Here is a 21,472-nt window from a genome sequence, read left to right on the forward strand (position 1 = left end):
CACCACCAAAATGCAAAGTTGATCTGTATTTTGTGGTAATAGGCATTATGTATAAGTTTAATGACATTTGGTTTAGACACTAAATTGAGAGAACGGAAACAAAAAATTCAGCATTTTTTTCCCTTTGTAAAATCCATAACTCAACAACAGTAAAGGTGACGCCACCAAAATACAAACATGATCTGTTTTTTGTGGTAATGAGCATTTTTTTTAAGTTTCATAACATTTGATTGAAGCAAACTTAAGTTAAAGAACAGAAACTAACTTTGATGTGTACGTACATACCTACAGACGGATAATGGTAAAACTTAATGCCCCCTCCACTACGAGGGGGGCATAAAAATTGTAGTAAAGTAAGTGAGATTAAAACATATACTATAAGAATCATTTATTGCACTTCGTTGTTTGTCATGAACAATTTTTAATGTTTAACTATAGCAATAATTTGCTGTCAATCATCAACAGCATGCTTCAATTTATAATCTTTATATCATTTCAAAGGCACTTTTGGGTCACCAGTTTTGCCAAAAAAAAAAATCTATTATTCCCAACAAAAACAGACAAAGCAAATACAAACTACCAATCATACATACACCATAATATAATATATACAGACGGATAATAACTTAATGTCCCCTCCACTACAGCTGGGGCATAAAAATTGTAGTAAAGTAATTGAGATTAAAATATATACTATAAGAATCATTTATTGCACTTCGTTGTTTGTCATGAACAATTTTTAACTATAGCAATAATTTGCTGTCAACCATTAACAGCATGCTTCAATTTATAATCTTATCTCATTTCAAAGGCACTTCTGTCTCACCAGTTTTACAAAAAAAAATCTATCATTCCCAACAAAAACAAACAAAACAAATACAAACTCTTAATCATACATAAACCATAATATAATATATACTATGAATAAACAATTAAAATAATCATGACTCATATAATATAAGTTAGAAATACAACATTGACTGTGACAGTTACACACAACCAAATCTATGTTGTCTTTGATTGTGAAACTATTTTGTTTTGATATTGAACGAATAAAGTTTCATTGCTTCATTTAAAAAAAAATTGGCAGGAAATCAATTATTTATGACTATTTTTCTGAAGAAATTTCAATCATTTCATGATATTTAGATTTGGTTTCCAGACAACATGACAATTCATTATTTTTTTTTCTCCTACAGATTGTATATCAAAACTGGGCTCCATATACTGTACTTAATTTAGACTTAAAATCAGTAAACTTAATCCAAAAAGAAGACATAGTTTTAATAGTTCAGAGAAAAACGTTAAAACCTAGAAAATATAGTATTAAGATATAAATGCACTAAGAAAAAGTCTTATCAACTTGTAACACAAATGATTACTTATTTAAAGGAATCATAAAGAGCTGCCATTAATTATTTACAATCATTGAGCAGTTAATTAAAATATTTTACACTTGATTTTCTTATGTTTTGATTGATGAATTGTTTAGCATTATTTACTTACAGTTAAACGTTTTTGTACAATATTTGGAAACAACAAATTTTCTAAACCCTGAGCAATCTCCAGTTTGGTATATTTTAAAAATAGACATTTGTCCACAAATAAAGATCTAATGATAAACTTATCTTTATGCTGTTACCCAATACAACAATAAGGTAGACAAGAACTTAAGTCAGTGTACAATATAGATAATATTAAAATTTTATAAGTTACTAGTCAGAGTAATTATATTTTCCTATAACATGTATATTAGACTATTTTGATATTACTGACTTTGACTTCAGAGTTTATATTTTTTTCAACAGGTTATCTACTCAGAGGCAGAACATTATGGTACTTTATCAAGTAAGAAGTAAAGAAATAAAATCAAGCTCATTATCAGGTTTAGTTTAGTTTAGTTTAAACATATTTATTTATAGTGGATTGGGAAACAAGTTTTGCAACTTATATTAATCCCTTTCCACTTTGCGGGTGCGAGTGCTGCCTTGTAGCGGCATTAGCCTACTCTTTTTCAAAATCTACAAGGGTGTCTTTAACGTGCAAGAGATATGGCTCTCTCTTAACACAGATCAGCCATTTATCGGGTCAATTCCGTTTGATATTCCTCTTTAAGGTTGCTATACCCTACTGAGTACCAAAAAGTAGGAAACCTGTAGATTTTTTTTCAATCTGAAGTCAAAAGTAGGTTATATGAATTGTGTGTTACAGGAATATAAAATTGAGATTATCATATTAGAATTCCATGGATCCAATACTAGTTGCAGGATTTACTAATTTTTATGCCCCACCTACTATAGTAGAGGGGCATTATGTTTTCTGGTCTGTGCGTCCGTTCGTCTGTTCGTCCGTTAATCCGTTCGTCCGTCCGTCCGTCTGTCCCGCTTCAGGTTAAAGTTTTTGGTCAAGGTAGTTTTTGATGAAGTTGAAGTCCAATCAACTTCAAACTTAGTACACATGTTCCCTATGATATGATCTTTCTAATTTTAATGCCAAATTAGAGTTTTTATCCCAATGTCACGGTCCACTGAACATAGAAAATGAAAGTGCGAGTGGGGCATTCGTGTACTGAGGACACATTCTTGTTTGGGTATACTTTAGGTGAGCAACAAAGTCAAATTGTTCAATAAAATACAAATTGTCTATTTATAAGAATCACAAAATTAATTATCAACAAAATATACAATCTCTTTTTCAATCCACTATTCTATTAAGCACAAACATATCTAAATATTATAAATACACAATATAGAATTGTCATACAAAAGGTCATATTTTTTTTTATTTTCAATGCCCTACAAAAATATTTTAAACTATAAAAAAAAACATGAATGAAAACTATAAAGTGTAATAAACAAAGGCAACAGTAATCATCAGTTACCATAAAACCTTTTAAAATATACAATAAAAATATATGACGATGAAGACTAGATGAATTCTACAAAGAACCTGATTATTATTATAAATATTGATATGATCATTCTAAAACATTTCTTCTATTTTTCTACACAAAATTATTAATCAGATTACATGTGGGATTCGGTTTTTTAATATTGCAACTTTTGCAAGCTAGTATCAACACACTCTGAAGGATCTATATTGTTTTACACAAAAATGTGTTTGTTGAACTATATGATAAGACTACAGTAAATATAGAAATTTTTGCAATTCTAAAACTTGTGATTGGAAAGGTTGATAAACACAAATTATAACTTACATCTAAAAAATTTAAAGAATTATGTATGTGCAGTAATTCTAATCATTGTAATAATTAATCTGTAATAATGTTTTCTATTGAACCATTGCAATAATATAAGCATGCACAAATTTCTGAATTTGCAGTACTATATTTTAAGATGAAATTATATATCTTTCACATTTCATTATTTAGTATCACACAGTTTTACATTACATTAGTATAACCCTATGCAACATTTCTGTAGTATGACCCTATGTAACATTTCATTAATATGACCCTATGCAACATTTCTGTAGTATGACCCTATGTAACATTTCATTAATATGACCCTATGCAACATTTCTGTAGTATGACCCTATGTAACATTTCATTAATATGACCCTATGCAACATTTCTGTAGTATGACCCTATGTAACATTTCATTAATATAACCCTATGCAACATTTCTGTAGTATGACCCTATGTAACATTTCATTAATATGACCCTATGTAACATTTCTTTAGTATGACCCTGTTTGACATTTCATTAGTATAAATATACTGGCTAAATTAAAATAAAGTCTCATTATGTAAATATTGAATCACAGCAAATAAAATATAATATCATTTTTTTTAATTTGATCTATAACTTGTCAAAGACAAACTTTACAATAAATATCAAATTTAATATCTACAAACATGATAACACAAAGTGTGGGATAACTGATTAGTTGAATAAGTTTTTGCAGTCTGGAGACAAATGATCACCCAAACTGATCTGTAACTGGTCACGTTAAACTATTTATCAAATTTCAAATGAATAGCTTCAAGCATGATAAATAAGCGCAGAAAACTTATTAATTGAGTGAATTTTTGTCCAATGACCATAACTGAGTTACTCTGTGCAAAATCATCAGACAGGATCAAATTTAAACTTGATCTGTAAGTTGTTATGATAAAACTATATACCATATATCAAATCAATATCAAGCATGAAGAAATAAATTGCTGAGCGCAGCTGGATACGACCGCAGAGGTCCAACACTGAACAGTTGGCGCAAAAATGGACACAATATTCGTGCTTGATACAGGTCTGAATTTGGATTGTTTTTAAATATTTGACACATATTAGGTTTCTGACACAATAACTGTAGTCGAAGAACTTAGAATTGGTTATATGATTTGAATTTATATATTTTTTGCTTTTGAGTAATAACCCCCCTCCCCTCCTTTTTTTTGGCAAATAGTCCAAACCCTGACATTTCTTTTTCATAATTTACAAGTAGTGTAAATATTTTAGAATTAACTCCCTTACACTGCTTTTAAATTGTCTTAATTGTCCATTGACCAGAAAAGCCTAGTTTTTTCCTCCAAAGTCAATACTAACCATCCCTTCATAGTATGGAAACTTGTGATATAATTTCAGAGAGATTCATACAATTAAACACAAGTTATGTTTGGAAACTACAAAAATGCTTATTTGGGCCCCTTTTTTAGCCCCTAATTCCTAAACTATTGGGACCATAACCCCCAAAGTCAATCCCAACCTTCCTTTATTGGTACGACATGATAGCATTATATGACGCATTTTGTAGTCATATATAGAAAGTGTAAGAGCAAACCAAAGTGCCGTTTGGGTTTGCAAGTAGGGGACTAATAATGAAATATTAAAACAAACTTCATATAATAATGATAAAGATTGTGATGTAATAAAAGGCAGTACGTATTGTCAAAAGAACAAAATGTGGCAGTTTTGAGTGCTGATATCAACATACCCGTAGCCAGGGGGGTTCGAGGGGTTTGGACGAACCCCCCCTTGAAAACAAATAAGCACTGTTAAAGTCAATGTTCTGTTCGAATTGTGACTGTTAAAGTCGAGTTTGTGAGTCCAACGAACCCCCCCTTAAAAATTCTTGGCTACGGGCCTGATCAAATTGGTCAAAATATCAAAACTGAGATCAACTTTGAAATACATTAATTAACATTAAAAAAAAATGTCAAGTATAACACATAAGGTGATGTCATACTTAACCTATAAATGGATATAACTAATAAAAATTCACTAAATGCTATTCATATGTACTTCATCAACATAAATTAACTAAATTTCTTGTGACCTTCTGGGATTTTTTTATTGTCTGCTTTTGCTAGAAAGAGAAAACAAGTTGTCACACGTTCTTTTAATGTTTAAACTTAACTTGAAATCATTATAAATTTTCTTTGGTTTTTAATATGAATGTAAAAAATATCCTTACTTTATAGAGCCTTGAACTGATTTGTATATCTTCTTTTTTAAGACAGATAATTCATTTTTGTTCTTTTGGCATTAAAATATGGAAGATCCTAACAAATATTACCAACATTTTATCAATTTTTACCTAAGTTCTCTTTTTTGGGGGTAAAGGTGGCAAATTATTTTGTTTCAATGGAGGGGGTGGGGCTCTAAAAGAGGGTGGTGGAGGAGGAGGTTTGTAAGAAGGAGGGGGAGGAATGTTACGAGTTGAACCATTGGAACCAGATTTGGTAGGGGATTGGGACAGATTTTGTGATGGTAATGTTTTGGTTGTAGCTTTGACTGGTAATGGAGGTGAATCAAAATTTGAATTTGTTGATGGACTTATGTTACGGGGACAGGATGTTGAACCAGGAGGAGGAGGTCTTCTTGGGGGTCTTGATGGAGTATGAGAGGGCTTAGGAGGAGGTTTCGAAGGCATATTTTTGTTTTTAAACTGAGCATTAAGTGCATTTGTGAGTTCATTGTTTTTGGAAAATTGCCAGCTCTGACTTGATGCTTCCTCTTTCTTTAATTCTTCAACTATGCTTCCCATTGACCTTGATGTCCGCAATTCTGAAGGTTGTGGTGGCAGTGGCCGTCGTGGCAGAGGTGGTGTTCTAGGTGCTAGTGAACGATAATTTGGTTTTTCTCCAGTTTCAATATTAGAGGTGGAATTAGAATGTCCTCTCACGGATCCTTTAATGACCTAAAAAAATGTTTAAATATAATGTTTAATATTGATAAATATACTAGCTAACATGACAGGCTCAAGAAATAGACAATAATTAAGATATTTAGCATCTACTGAATATTTTGATATTATTTACAAACTGTATTTTCATAAATTAAACTCAGGGTACAGTGCCTTGTCATAAGAAGCATAAGTTCCTCTTTTATTCATTACATAATAACTGCATATCCATTCATTTTAAATTAAATCTAAATCATTTAAGAGTCCAATGTTAAACTTAAATCAAAAGTATACATATACATTCATGGTAACTTGTTTATTTTATCAAGACACAAAAAAAAAAAGTGACCTGAACTAAATTATCATTCACGTCATAATGTATGTTCTAATGTTGATTAGTGTGCAACTTAATATCCTCCTATGGTTTGCTGATAAAACAAAGCAAAACTATTGTTTGTATGGTAAAAACACACAAACAATCATGCATCAAAATAGCTTCATCATGTGACTTGCAGTTCATCATGTGACTTGCAGCTGATATTTAACAGCATTAATATAAAGAGAACTAATATTTTTACACTTATCTACCTTCAGGAATGTGAAGCACTCTAAAATATCTATTAACTCATATACTTCAACAAAAATTTACATAGATTGCTACGAATAATGATTAAACTTTTAGTTAAAATAACTAATTTAGTTAGATAGGAAAACAATACATTCATTAATCTGCAATGTTATTTTTACATATAATGCTATCATATTGTTGTAGTGAAATGTACAAGGGAGGAGAATTCTTGTGCTAAACTAGCTTTCTACTATAATTTTTATTTGTACATCCTTTTAGAATTGAATGCTGTTTTTTCTTTATTCATATAAAATGGCCTTTACACATTACTTAACATGGTCATCGCTTGCTATCATTTCTATAAATTTTGAAAATCACAACGTTTTAATCTTATATCTACAAATCTTTCAAATAAATAAAATACATTATTATATTATCATCAATTCAAATCAGGAAGTAAATCTTTAAATACAAAATTTAGACAGAAATTGTCTAATGAGATGAAAGCAGTATAATTTCACATGAAATCCATTAAACTTCATTTACATGATTTAGCTGACATTTGCACAAAGAGGAGATTTTGATAGTGATGATTGTAAAGCAAATGGCTCATCAAAATAATTTTTAAAATTCAATAATTCTATAAATGTATGTTATGGGATAATAAATTTATTGCTACATTTTTACACCTTTTATGCATATATGTAAAATATATACAGTTTCAACTATTTTTTCAAAATTAATACAATATATTGGCAGTTCTTGAATCAGCTTAGAACATAGTCATGAAATAAAAGCAAGCCAAATGTAATAGACACAACACAATAAGCAGTGAGGATACTGCAAGGTTAAACACACAATTTTTAATGTTTATCACTTCTCTCCACTTAAAAAGTATACAACACTCCTTGAACTTTAAACTATTGTCAGTTCTATTATATGACAAAAATTTAGGTATATCTTTTTTTTTGTATAAAGTTTTTGTACTTTGTATACAATGTTTAAAATATTTTTCAAAATATTTTTCAAAATTTGTATTTTTTTTTTAAATTGACTTCACTATAAGTGTTGCTCTTTACCTATAACAATTCATTCAAAATTCTGACCAAATCGAAACTTGTTTAAACAAACCAAACTGTTGAACTGGTCAAACTGGAAAAATGCAGTTAATACGGTACACTATGATAAAACAAATGTAATTTGGTCAGAACTTTTATTGAACTACCATATGTGGAGAGCATCTCTAAAGCCCCGGTCACAACAGATCGTACAATTTTTTGTCATGGAAGATCTACAAAATAGTTGTTGTGGCACTGTTGTGCAAAAATATTTCGAGTGGTCACATCAGCTACGACATGTCCATGATGGTTTCACGATGGGTACAGTACAGAAAAACAGAATTGTAATTGTACTGTCGTGGGTTTGTCGCAAGTGAGTCGTGCGAAAGCCATGCGACAGTCGTACGACAATAAAGAGTTGTTTGGGGCTATTTTTCAGGTTTTCATGTCATGGGATGCGCGTATTACTGTCGTGCCACTGTTGAACGACTGTCGCACTACAGTCGTGGGTCACTCGCACGTTTGACTCCCAACTCACAACTGTGGTAAGACACTCTCACGACAGCCACAAGACAGTCACATGACAAAATTGTGGAGCAAAAAAGGTGCATGTTCAATTTTCCCACGACACACGACAGCGCCACGATGCTGAAAATATCGTGCGACTGTCGTATGACGATCACAGATGACCTGCGATTTGACCATATTTCATTTCATAGCGATGCATAGATGTGTCGTGGATTCGTTGTGACCAGGGTTTTACATGTAAGTCATAGTAGCGAATAAACTCATCTAAGATACCAGGATTAAATTTTGTATTTACATCAGACGCAACTTTCATATACAATAGATTCATCAGTGACACTCATTTCCCAAAAAGTTAAAAACCACAAATAAACAAGTCAAAACTTGGATTTTGAAACTGAAATTTTTGATAATGAGTTTTAATATTTTACAGAAGTGTTAAACTACATAATTAGGTGTATCAGAAGTGATAACATATCCCAGAATTCTGTGTAGATTATTAGACACACAACAGAAAACATTGGACCTTTTCATCGGTTTCCACAGGAATTTTACCATCTCCATACCTAGCAATAACCTGATAAGGCCAAAAAACTATATATCATTTCATACAGTAAAGTAAACTAGAGGCTCTTAAGAGCCTGTGTCGCTCACCTTGGTCTATCTGCATATTAAACAAAGAACACAGATGGATTCATGACAAAATTGTGTTTTGGTGATGGTGATGTGTTTGTAGATCTTACTTTACTGAACATTCTTGCTTCTTACAATTTTCTGTATCTATAATACACTTGGCCCTTTAGTTACAGAGGATAATATTTTGTAAAAATTTACAAAAATTTACCAAATTAATGAAAATTGTAAAAAATTTACTATAAAGGGCAACAACTCCTTAAGAGGTCAACTGACCATATTGGTCATGTTGACTTATTTGTAGATCTTACTTTGCTGAACATTATTGCTGTTTACATTTTATCTCTTTCTATAATAGTATACAAGATAATAACCCAAAACGCCAAAATTTCTCTAAAAATTAACAATTTGGGGGCAGCAACCCAAAATCCCAATTCCAATTCATCTGAAAATTTCAGGGCAGATAAATATTGACTTGATAAACAATTTAACCCCTTTGAGAGATTTGCTCTAAATGCTTTGGTTTAGGAGTTATAAGCCAAAATCTACATTTTACCCTTATGTTCTATTTTTAGCCATGGCAGCCATCTTGGTTGGTTGACTGGGTCACCGCACACATTTTTTAAACTAGATACCCTAATTATGATTGTGGCTAAGTTTGGTTAACTTTGGCCAAGTAGTTTCAGAGGAGAAGATGTTTGTACAAGATTACAAAAATTTACGAAAAATTGGTAAAAAATGACTATAAAGGGCAATAACTCCTTAAGGGGTCAACTGACCATTTTGGTCAAGTTGACTTATTTGTAGATCTTACTTTGCTGAACATTATTGCTGTTTATAGTTTATCTCTATCTATAATAATATTCAAGATGATAACCAAAAACAGCAAAATTTCCTTAAAATTACCAATTCAGGGGCAGCAACCCAACAACAGGTTGTCTGATTCATCTGAAAATTTCAGGGCAGATAGATCTTGACTTGATAAACAATTTTACCCCATGTCAGATTTGCTCTAAATGCTTTGGTTTCAGAGTTATAAGCCAAATTTTTAAAACTAGATACCCCAATGATACCCGACAACGACGACGGATGTCAAGTGATGAGAAAAGCTCACTTGGCCCTTTGGGCCAGGTGAGCTAAAAAAAATAAATATATTATATGAAATCATACATATGCCATATGAAACAATGATTTTAGTAAATGTTGTTATAAATGATCAAATCTAAAAATAGCAAAAACAAAATCAATGTGCATCAATTATGTAGATGTTTGAAAAATGTTTCTTTCAGAAAATATGAACTATATTTTATTTGTTCAGCAAACATTAAATGAAGATTCTTAGTTATCAAAATTGCTGTAATAGCACATTAACTAAATAGGGATATATAGATAAGACAGTTGGTTTTCCCATTTGAATGGTTTTATACTCGTCATTTTTTGGGCCCTATAAAGCTTGCTGTTCGGTGTGAGCCAAGGCTCTGTGTTAAGGACAGTACACTGACCTATAATAGTTTACTTTTATAAATTATTACTTGGATGGAGAGTTGTCTCATTGGCACTCATATCACATTTTCTTATATCGATATGTGTCATAAATAACCAAAATCAAGTTAATTAAGGTTAACTGTCAGATTTGTACAATGTAGATCCTCCACAAGGAAAATCTCTCATATTTAAACTTCACTTGTGTAACATTCTCCAATAAAAAAATGTTTCCTTAAAAAAGGGAACAAAATACAAGTACCATGCCATAATCAATATCCAATAAGACAGACAACTAAATAGTAAAAAAAAGGTCAAGGTTGTTAAAAACTTCCATTTGTTGTTGTCATTAGATGTGACAAATGTTTCCAGTAGACATATATTATAGATACCGAGTGATGACAACAGCTCAAGTGACATTTTGCCAAGTGAACTATATAATTTCAACTTCAACAGACCTTTGATTTGGCTACATATTCCTTTCTTCCTAAATTTGCTACCATATCTTTTGGTGGTTGAAATAAACATTCACCTGGTACTTCAAATTCATTAAATGAACTCGGAAGATTTCCCTATAAAAGAAAAAATAAACCTATCTAATTGTTCATAAAAACTCAGTAACAGGTTTCTGAAAAATTGGAGAAAAAGTACAAAATATAAGTAATTAATTCCATGATTCCATGATGTTATATATTACAGGTCAACAATTAATACATCAAACAATTGTATATTATTTCAGTGGAGTAATAAAACAAATGATTTTGGATTATAAATAAGTGCTAATCTGCCTAAGAATCAGGCTGTGGTGAAAACATGACAACAACCAGTTCAAGTTGACATCAATTTTGTTTGCATTTCCTATTCTTATATTTCAAGACACAATTTGGTTGAACTGTACTAGAAACTACTAATTACTCTGTAATTTGTTATCATTCAAAAAAAAGTAGTCTAGAGATATCTCCAATTACCAGACATGCAGATACAACAGTCCTACTACTTCTAACTAAAGATGAGGACAACTTTAAAATAGGATGTAACTGTCCCTGTTTTTTTTACCATTGGTTTAAATTGCATGATTCTTACAAATTGGTACTTACTTATATTTATATAATTTAAACAAGATATAAAACTATGTGATTTTTATAAATGATTAAAAAGCTGTATTCTTTAATTAACAAACAGCTTAACAAGTTACAATGTGATAATATAGATCACTGAATCTTTTAGGTAATGCATCAGCAGGTGCAGGAAACTACATGAACTACAGAATACCAAATATTTCAGCCACCTCACTGATGCCAACTTGTATGCTTTTAAAGTGTAATACATGTTTTTTTCAATTGTTCAAATGTACTCTTTTTTCATCAAAGGGATTGATGTTTACTGATTTCAATTGATATTTGTGGTGTGACCTTTTATGTTGTGATGTTACACTTTTATTTCAAATAAGGGTGAAGGTTGGTGTCAGTTATAACATATAAACCTGCTGCATTTGTTTGCACCTGTCCTAAGTGAGAAACCTGATGATAAGTTGTTGTCGTTTGTTGATGTGGTTGACAGTGTTCTCATTTCTTAAATAGATTAGATCGTTGGTTTACACTAGTCATTTTTGGTGGCAATTATAGCTGGCTGTTTGATTTGACCCAAGGTTCTGTTTTAAAGGCTGTATTTTGACCTTTAATGGATTACATTTTTTAATTGTGTCTTGGATGGAGAGTTGTCTCATTGGCACTAATACCACATCTTCTTATACATGTATCTATGTACACAAACTTTTTGGCATGACAAAAATTCTCATTGCTAATATTAGAAGACAATTATGAGAGAACCTTTAAAATAAACCATTTCTAGAGATATATGCATACCTTATAACCTTCCTGTTTAACTAGTGTCAAGTCCTGTATAGTTTTCACACTGATTCTGCTATGGACTTCTTCTTCTGCTATCTTGCCAGCATCTATTAACATATGTACAGCAGTTCTTATATCTCCTTGCCTGGCAAAACATACTGCTCTGTTAAACTGTATCTACAAGATTTAAAATTGAATATCTAAATACAGTAGTGTAGAACTTGACCACAAGATTTTTTTTAAAAGAAAGAGGGTGCCAAAGTTAAAGGCATGCAAAGGCTAGAGAGAATTATTTCAATCCAAATTTCAAATTTTTTCAGTGACTTATATCTCAAAATCAAGCACACCAACTCTTCATTATTTCTGCTTTTTTAGTTCCCTTTTTTATGCCATTTTAATACATTTATTACAGTATTTTAAAAAGCTTTTTATTTTGAAACAAAGTACTGACCATCCTTGACAAGCAAGTACAATGGATTTTTTACTTATTATTTTTTTTTCTATACTTATTATTTTTTTTTCTATAAGGTTCTGTATTTTATTATTTATATATTTCAGTGGAAGATCCAGAACTTTTCCTAAGGGGGCCCGATGACTGACCTAATTGGGGGGCTCCAGTCATGCTTCAATGATTCCCTATATAATCAACCAAATTTTTCCCACGAAAGGGGGGGCCTGGGCCCCCAAGGCCCCCTGGATCCGCCAAGGTATTTTGTTGTATTCAACTTATAAATGGAACAAATATTAGAATAGTAGGTGGATTTTTAAATTACTACAAGAAACCGTAAATTTTTAAGACATGGTCAAATAAATCAGCCCAGATGAGTTTGTGATATATCATACATATTCAAGTATCAGTTTTATTATGAAATATTGGAAATATTTTATAGAAATATGCCAAATTCAAAACAAGGTATGCATATATATAGTTCAGGAGTAAGAAAGGTAAAATAAGTTTTCAGGGTATACTTATAATAGTTTTTTTCTAGGATATTTCCTTTGAATGGCATTTTTACAGTAAATAGAATGAAATTCAAAACAGTGTGGCTGTGGCCATTGATTGACACATTAAATTCATCCATTGACTGGGACAATTTAGGTGAACGTTTGTATGTAACGACCACTGCTCACTATGTACTTTTTAAAGACACTTAAACTATGGGGTCACCAAAGGTTCTCAACACCTTAATAAAGTAATTCGGAAAAATTAATCAGAAATAACACAATGTTTTGATTTATATCAATTATATAAATCAAAACATAAAGGTTATTCCTGATTAATTTTTCGAATTATTTTACAATTAAAGGCGTTAAGAAACCTTTGGTGACCCCACAGTTTAAATGTCTATTGTAGGTACGTCGTGAACAGTGGTCGTTACAGACAAACGTTCACGTAAATTTCCCTAGTCAATGGATGAATTTAATGTGTCAATCAATGGCCACAGCCACACTGTTTTGAATTTCATTCTAATATGACATCATAAAACAATAGCAAAACATTTACTTTTAAACAACAAAGTTCTCTAGCACCAATAACAAGTATTTTGAAAGGTAAATATCATTAATTTTCCTTGGATTTTTTTCTTACTCACCTCAAATTTATATAAAGTGAAATTCAATCCAAGCTGACTATACTTTATAAAAGAAGATCCACGTAAACTTTGTTCTGCTCTATCTAAATCATCAAGTGCCTCACCGTATCTAAAATTACAAAAATATATTTATCACAGTAAGAATAAAAAGATGTGCCAAGAGAGTATAATAAACCCTTATTATGCAAATTGAAATTGAGGCAAGAATACAACAGGATATCTAGAAGGCATTTAAATCAGAATGTTAGATTAGAAGGCTCTGCAGAAATTCATGTATGTGGATATCCTTTGAAGTATAAATATTTATACTTCAAAGGATTGTCAAATGTCCATAAATAACTCTGGAATGACAAACCTGCAAAATTTTACAAATTAGAAAGAGAGTTTACATTCACTTTGTTCACTAATCCCTACAGAAGTGTATCAGTAAGTTTGAAGTGATTTAATCCAAGAATACCGGAGTGGTAGTGTACGACATTTCTAAAATGCTTCTTATTCATCTGAGGGTCAAAGTCCCATAACTCTGGAAGGATATTTTTTTTTAATCAAATGGTTTGTTCTGTCACCAATTCCAACAATAATGTAAAGTTTCCAGTAAATCAATCCAAGCAGCCTCACGTATTGCTAGAACAGGTGAAAAATTTATTTAAATCATACAATTTAAGTCCTGTTATACTGGATCAATAAACCAAAAAATAAAAAGTCTAAAGGTAGTTTCCTATTAAAAATTCCAACAATAATGTAAAGTTATGAGGAAATTAATTATGGCATGCTTGGGTTAATGTGCATTATGTGAGTAGACCCATGACTTTTATTGAAGGAAGTATGCTGACATCTCAATGCCCTCGAGAGATATTTGTTTCATTGGGTTGCTCAGGGGCGTAGCTAGGTATTCAGTCAACTGTAGGCACCAATCGGCAGGGGGTCTGGGGGCTGCTTAAGGCCCCCATTAGGACGGAAACGGTTTTCAGCGTTGGCTTCCAAATTTTATGTACAAAAATATTAAATTTACTGGTTATTTAATCATGATAATTATAATATACATGATGAAAAGTTCGAAGAGTTATGAATAATGTACCATAACATCTGACTGGTGAATTAGATAACGCAGTACAATCCGTAATGATAATTTGTTTTATTTACAATATGCATTGCCCAGCGTAGATCAGCGTATCCCTTTAATTAAGCAGTACACCCTGCTTGGTATTATCATATCTATTCCGTTCTGATTGATATATACGTTTAACTTAATTAATAGTACATATTGACGATCCTTCATAAAACAAAATAGACACGTAAACACTGATACTACTATATAAGACATATATAATAGAACTATCCTTTTGGCTAGACATCAACCATCAATCTTTTGAATCTTAAACCTTTACCCATGCCACACAAACACATACAGACGTAGTCGATGCCTAACAAAATTCATGAAATTCGTATTTCTTTATATTCTCTACTGTAAAATCCCTACCTGCTTAGAAATTTTGAATAATTGTGGCCATTACACGTAGATTTGAGAGTACTCAAAATTACTGGAAGCCAGTTAATTGATTATTTTTTTTTACATCCAGTGTCAAATATTATTTATGCAAGTTCAGGACCGTTGATATTTTTTTTACAATAGATACAACTTGGAGCTAGGTTCTGTAATATATATATAGGTGTCGTCCAGAACAAAGATCTGGAAATCTAAAAATGCCATGCATTGGGAAAAAGAGGTATTATTGGATAGGAGCAGAAATTTTGCCTATTAGTAGACCAACTACGAACTTCTCAAAGAGTTGCATTCTCTCTACAACTAGGCATCGGATTTAATGTCCCCATTCTGATCAGACATGACTGCGTATTTGTTCATCCTGCACAGCCAAACGGACGACCAACATTGGCAAGTCGGGTGAAGACAAAGTGGAAAGCTAGTTAAAACTAACAACAACTAATTAAAAAACTCACACATGTGTCTAAGTTGAGGTTGTTAGAAGTGAAATGATCTGAACCAAAGTTCTAGTTTGTAGTTTCTATTTAAGGTAAAATCGTAAAAACAATCAATTCTATCCAATATTCCATTCACTAAGGACGAGAGACTAGAGTACACATGCATGAAGTTCGTTAATTAAAGAGTTTTTGACAACTTCACCGGCTTTCATCTACAGATAATGTTGTTTATTATTTCTTTTGATAAAAAAAAAATTTTGTGAAAAAAATATGTGTAGGCACGTGCCTAAAGTGCCTAACGGCAGCTACGCCCCTGTTGCTGTCTAAATGTCTCTATTTATTCCTACAACCGTGCAACGATCAAGCAACCATACATTTTACATTGTACAACTAACAAATTATGGAGACTAAATTGTATTGTTAAGCTTTTAAAACCTATATCCCAAACAATTTGAAAGAATAAATAGTGAGTTCAACTACCATGACTTCTACAACGATATTGTCTTGAAGTGCAGGTAATGTTAATTATATATAAAGAATCATACTTTTTTAATTTAAGGTACTGCACTGCTCTATGATAAAAAGCCACAGCTAAATGAGGATCCTTTTTTATTGCTTCTCCTAGGTGCTGCAAGTAAAAAAAAAATGATTATAATTCAATTCTAGCAGTATAAACATGATAACAAATAAAGTATTGTATATTATATGTAACATAATATAAATACATGTATATACTGTAAATTTAGAAATTATTGCACGCATTTATTATTGCGATTCTGTCTGACATTTAAGTTTAAAATGCGTTTTTAACTTTTGCGATATTGAGAAAAATCCTCTTTAGTTCATGTTAAAGATTTCAAAATGCAAATTTAAATTATTGCGATTATAATCCTGTTGCATTTTTTGCAATAATAAAAATCTCACAATAATTTCTGATTTTATAGTAATATATATTGGAAACTGTATTGCATGATGTACTCACCAATCTAGATATATATATTTCAAATATTTGCAATTTTGACATTTCTTATGTTGTACTGTACTTTTAAACCTCTGTACCAGGTTAAGGAAGCCTTCGAAGGGGGCCTTTTATAGCTTACTATACGGTATGGGTTCTGCTCATTGTTGAAGGCTGTAGCATGACCAATGGTTATTTACTTTTATACATCATTTGGTCTATGGTCTATGGTAGTGATTTGTCTCATTGGCAGTCATACCACATCTTCATCTTTTTATGTGAATAGACATGCTGCAATCTCTTAATTGCCTTCATAATAAGTTATGACTTTGATGTGGTAAAAAAATTGGTGTTCCAGGAGTAGGTTTGGCTATAAATACAAAAAAAGTTTTTAAAATCATGCCTATTGATTATGAAAATTAGGTTAAATCTGGGGTGATCTGACAAAAACATGCTTGTCATAACAGTCATGTATGTCTATCTTTTATAACCATACAGTAAATCTGAGGATTAAATATAGATAACATTTCATAGATAATAACCAACAAAATGAGCTCAGTACGAAAATTTACAATGTAACACAGATCAATGAATGATGAGGAGCTCCAGGTCCAGGTCAGGTGAACTTTGTCGAACAGATATCACCATCATGACCATACATACAGTGATTCTACTGATGAAATAATCAACCTTTTACTTATATGGCTAACTGACATACATGTATAAATCATAAAGACTTTTATAGCATTATCCTGTACATGCTGTACATTGTATCATATCAAGGGAGCAAACATTTTTATCCCCATGGTTAGAAATATTTTTTTCACCCAAAGCGTGACAATAATATTTTAGTTTTTCAATGCTATCAATCAAATTTTTTTTTTCTCTCCAAAAATTAAACGCTATAACATGTATAAGGTATGGGGGAGAATTTGGTTTCTGAATTAACTATTTGTTTTTTTCATCTGCTTGACCACAATGTTTTTTTTCATCAAATTTTGAATCAGAATATTTTTTTACACCATAACCCTCCATTGAACAGTTCCCTAATGATATCATCTGAAAATGTTCACATCTTTGTCATTTGGTCTTTTATCATGACGAAATAAATTAATTGATTTCTATTTTAGGTTAAAAAAAAACAAGGAAATAGGAAACCAGACTGATATTATCACACATTTTTATCACATTAATTTGTTTCTGTTTACAATAAATACCTATTTTTTGAAGCAGGCATTTTAATTATTTGGCCTAGCTTTTCGCTGCAAAAATGGCAACCCCTGGCCCTCATGGCCCTGCCACCTTTGGTTTTGTTTTGTTTTTGTACTACATTTTGTATAGCATTTTTGCTGATGTAAAGCAATTTTAGTTAACTCCAATAAATAAAATAAACACTTAGTTCAACACTTATCATTCCTAATAGAGTACTGTTCAGTTTAATTGTTGCACTGTATAACTTCAGTCCAAATTCATGTACAGGAAATACTAATTCATACAATGAACAATGTACTTAATATCATTCCTATTGTTCTAATTAATTGTAGAACTACTTCAGAGGAAAGACTTACAGGATATATTCATACAATGAACAATATGTGTGTTCATGCACAGGAGTTTGAAATCCTATCAATGAAGGGGGTAAAAGTATACCTTCTTCAAAGTTCTTAGTGTATCCAGTTATCCATCAGATTTTTGATGATTACTAACTGCAAAAAAAAGAAGAAGAAGATGATTTGAGTAATTTGTGTGTACCTATCTAAAGAATGATCAAGAATTCATACCACAATACAATCATTCTCTCTGCTAAGTCCTTTCAATACACAGGCGATATTGAACTGGATACGAGCACTCGGCTCAAGTATGCTGTTAAAACTAAGTAGGGAGTCCTTGTATCGGTCCTCTTGGAAAGCAACAACGCCTTCGTTCCAACAACGAACTGTCTCCAAAAATGCCATGTTGATCTGTCAACTTCAAAAACTTGTCTTTCATCTAGATATCGTCCAAACAATAGTTATTATTGAATTGTAATGCATTCTTAGTAAATATCCGGCTAGAGTGTGATACCTAGTAGGAAGTCCTGTTACTTTAGATGTTCCGAGTAAATCTGTTCGGAATCTTTTCCCGCGTTTTTTTTTACGTTTGTAAACAAAGAAAAGCAATCGTGAACCCTAAAACGATATTTACTAATTTACTGAAATTTGTTACAGATTTAAATTACCTATAACAAATAAGCAAATCTATTTTTGAAAGGTTTTCGTGACTAGTCACTACCACAAATTTATGAAGAATTTGGACTAAAACTAACGTTGGTAAAATGTTAAAACACTTCAAGTTGTCTGAATTAGAATAGTGAAGACTCTCTGACATAAAAAAAAAAAAAGAAGAAAAGATGCACGATTGGTATAGCGCTATATAAAATTTGAATAGAACACGAAAAGGTTGCAATACATAAAACAATAAATTAATTCCACGAAAGATACACAAAAGACATTCAAATTCAAACATTTCAAAATTCCATCCTCAGGTTAAACACAGCACAGAAAAGATTTTTTTTTCTGAGAACCAGTCGTGATAACCATGATAATCGACTGGAACAAACTAGCCAATAACACCATTAATTGCACATCAAGAGTCTTTCTTTACATAGCTAGTTACAAATATACTAATACATTATTAGTTGAAGGTCCTGACACGGCAATATATATATATATATATATATATGTATTAAATGTGCTCAGTCAAGTACTGTCAAAGATAAGGCTCTTTTCGGAATGCCAAAAAAGAAATTATAGTTTGTCAAGTCAATATATATAATACTGATTCTAATAATGTTGAAAGTCAACACAAAGTTATTAGGCCGCAATAAATTAAAGAGTAAAATATAATAACTCAATATAATATTATAAATAAAAATATGGAGATTTGGTGCCCGGCCGAATAAGAAAACTATCACCAAGGTTCAATAAAGTGGATGTTAACTGATGAGCTAGAACACTATAACTAGCATCTAACTACAGACCAGTATCTCTAACTTCCATCACACGTAAGGTCTCAGAACATATCGTACATAGCAACATCATCATGGACCACTTTGACAAAAATGAAATACTAACTGATGCACAACACGGATTCCGCTAAAGACGATCCACCGTGCTAATCCCAACTCATCATAACCATCAACGACACAGTCAAAGAACAGCATGCAATACAGTTTACAAATACTTATGATTGTTCTCAAAACTGAAGAAAACTATAACATCGAAGACATGGCAGTGTATGCAAAGGAACAAATCTGGTTGTGTTATACTTCTACCACATCAAATAAAAAATGCTATCACGGTTAAAAATCTAGATCATAGTGACTTAACCATCTTCTGTTTATGTTCATTCATGTTCCTGTATTATAAAGAAAAGAAGATGCGAGGTACATTTGTATAAGTAAATGAGATACCAACCTATCGATCAAATGAAAAAGGCAAGTTGTGACTTAAACTTGCAAAAACAATCAAAGATCTGCCATCAACAAACAATTATTCGAAAAAAAAAACCAATTAAGATATATGTATTATTAATTTACGACATGAGACAACAATTGACACGAGTCCTGACTATGCTAACAAAATGAAAATAAAAAAAAACATATATTCAGCATCAATCATTAATAAACAATTAATCATAATATAAACTTTGCAATACACAGTGAGTCATTTCAGTCATCGATCACTCTATATGTCTTCTAATCTATAATCATATTAGATTCGATACTTCAAAACATCGGAATATTATGGGCTGGAGAGTTACATGACCTTTTTTGGATTTTTAATAATGCAAATAGGTTTGTTTTTCTCTTTAATTCTCTTTCTATCGATTTAAGCAATTAGTTTTGTAACTTTTAGCTATATACTTTACGTACTCTGCATTTAATATGTGAATAGATATTTTTATAATTTGGTGCTATCATAGTCGCAGTCTGCAGTGTCCCTATCTCGTACATCTACTAGAGTTCTGATCATGTACGATCTAAACTAAAAGTTTAGGAAGCGTAATGTAAAAAGAAAGCAATAGTCTTGAGGGAATTAATTCAAGACTGTTATATAACAATATTGATCTTAGTATATGGTTATGTGGCGACCTTGATCCTTTTGCAAATTGATTTAGTCTTCTAAATATTGAGATATGCGTCTGCAGTAGGAAACGTTTTGTATGCACTGGCATGTGAAAATACAGGGACGGATCCTTCAATTTTAAGAAAGGGGTATCGGGTTCAACTATATGTCCCCATTCAAATGCATTGATCGTTAAAAAGGGGGGTTCTAACCCAAACCCCCTCCCCCTGGATCCGCTACTGAATGCATTTACTTGAGCAATCCGAACTGATGGGATTCGACGAAATAAAAATGCACTTTTTTGTATTTTATCCAACATACCAATCTTTAGAACAATTTTTAGTTTGAAATAGAAATGTATATTGTATCACAGATTTGTTCAGTCATATAAAACTACATACAATAAGACCCGTGTAAATTGCTGAACTATAGGAATGCATTTCATGATGACCCGGTTTTGTCATGAATATGAATGAAACACTGGATGATAAAAAAATATATAATAATGTATATGAATTATAATAATCAATCCCTTCTTCTTCTCTAGTTAAAATTCTTCATTCTCTTTTCTTTGCAGGCATTCACTAGTTTATAAATAAAAATTATAAGTTTGTT

The 21,472-nt window shown here is 31.4% G+C and overlaps 1 protein-coding gene across 2 annotated transcripts; it reads right to left on the reverse strand.

Annotated features, from left to right (window-relative positions):
- Nucleotides 1-375: 375 nt before the first annotated feature.
- On the reverse strand, nt 376-18,857 carry LOC139512411 (neutrophil cytosol factor 2-like). Of its 2 annotated transcripts, none has more exons than XR_011662257.1 (7): nt 18,533-18,857; nt 16,339-16,421; nt 13,853-13,961; nt 12,276-12,437; nt 10,869-10,982; nt 5,104-6,159; nt 376-4,938 (listed from the first exon to the last, which is right to left on the reverse strand). XR_011662257.1 is itself a non-coding variant. In XM_071300020.1 (7 exons), the coding sequence occupies exons 1-7, from the start codon at nt 18,704-18,706 to the stop codon at nt 5,557-5,559; spliced, it is 1,296 nt and encodes a 431-aa protein (XP_071156121.1). In that variant the 5' UTR covers nt 18,707-18,844; the 3' UTR covers nt 5,528-5,556. The 2 variants fall into 2 exon arrangements, 1 of the variants encoding a protein (XP_071156121.1); XM_071300020.1 differs by lacking the exon at nt 376-4,938 and adding an exon at nt 8,822-8,872 and having other exon boundaries at nt 5,528-6,159; nt 18,533-18,844.
- Nucleotides 18,858-21,472: the final 2,615 nt, after the last annotated feature.

The sequence above is a fragment of the Mytilus edulis genome, chromosome 2, assembly GCF_963676685.1.
Source record: "Mytilus edulis chromosome 2, xbMytEdul2.2, whole genome shotgun sequence".
In the NCBI taxonomy this organism is placed as follows: domain Eukaryota; kingdom Metazoa; phylum Mollusca; class Bivalvia; order Mytilida; family Mytilidae; genus Mytilus; species Mytilus edulis.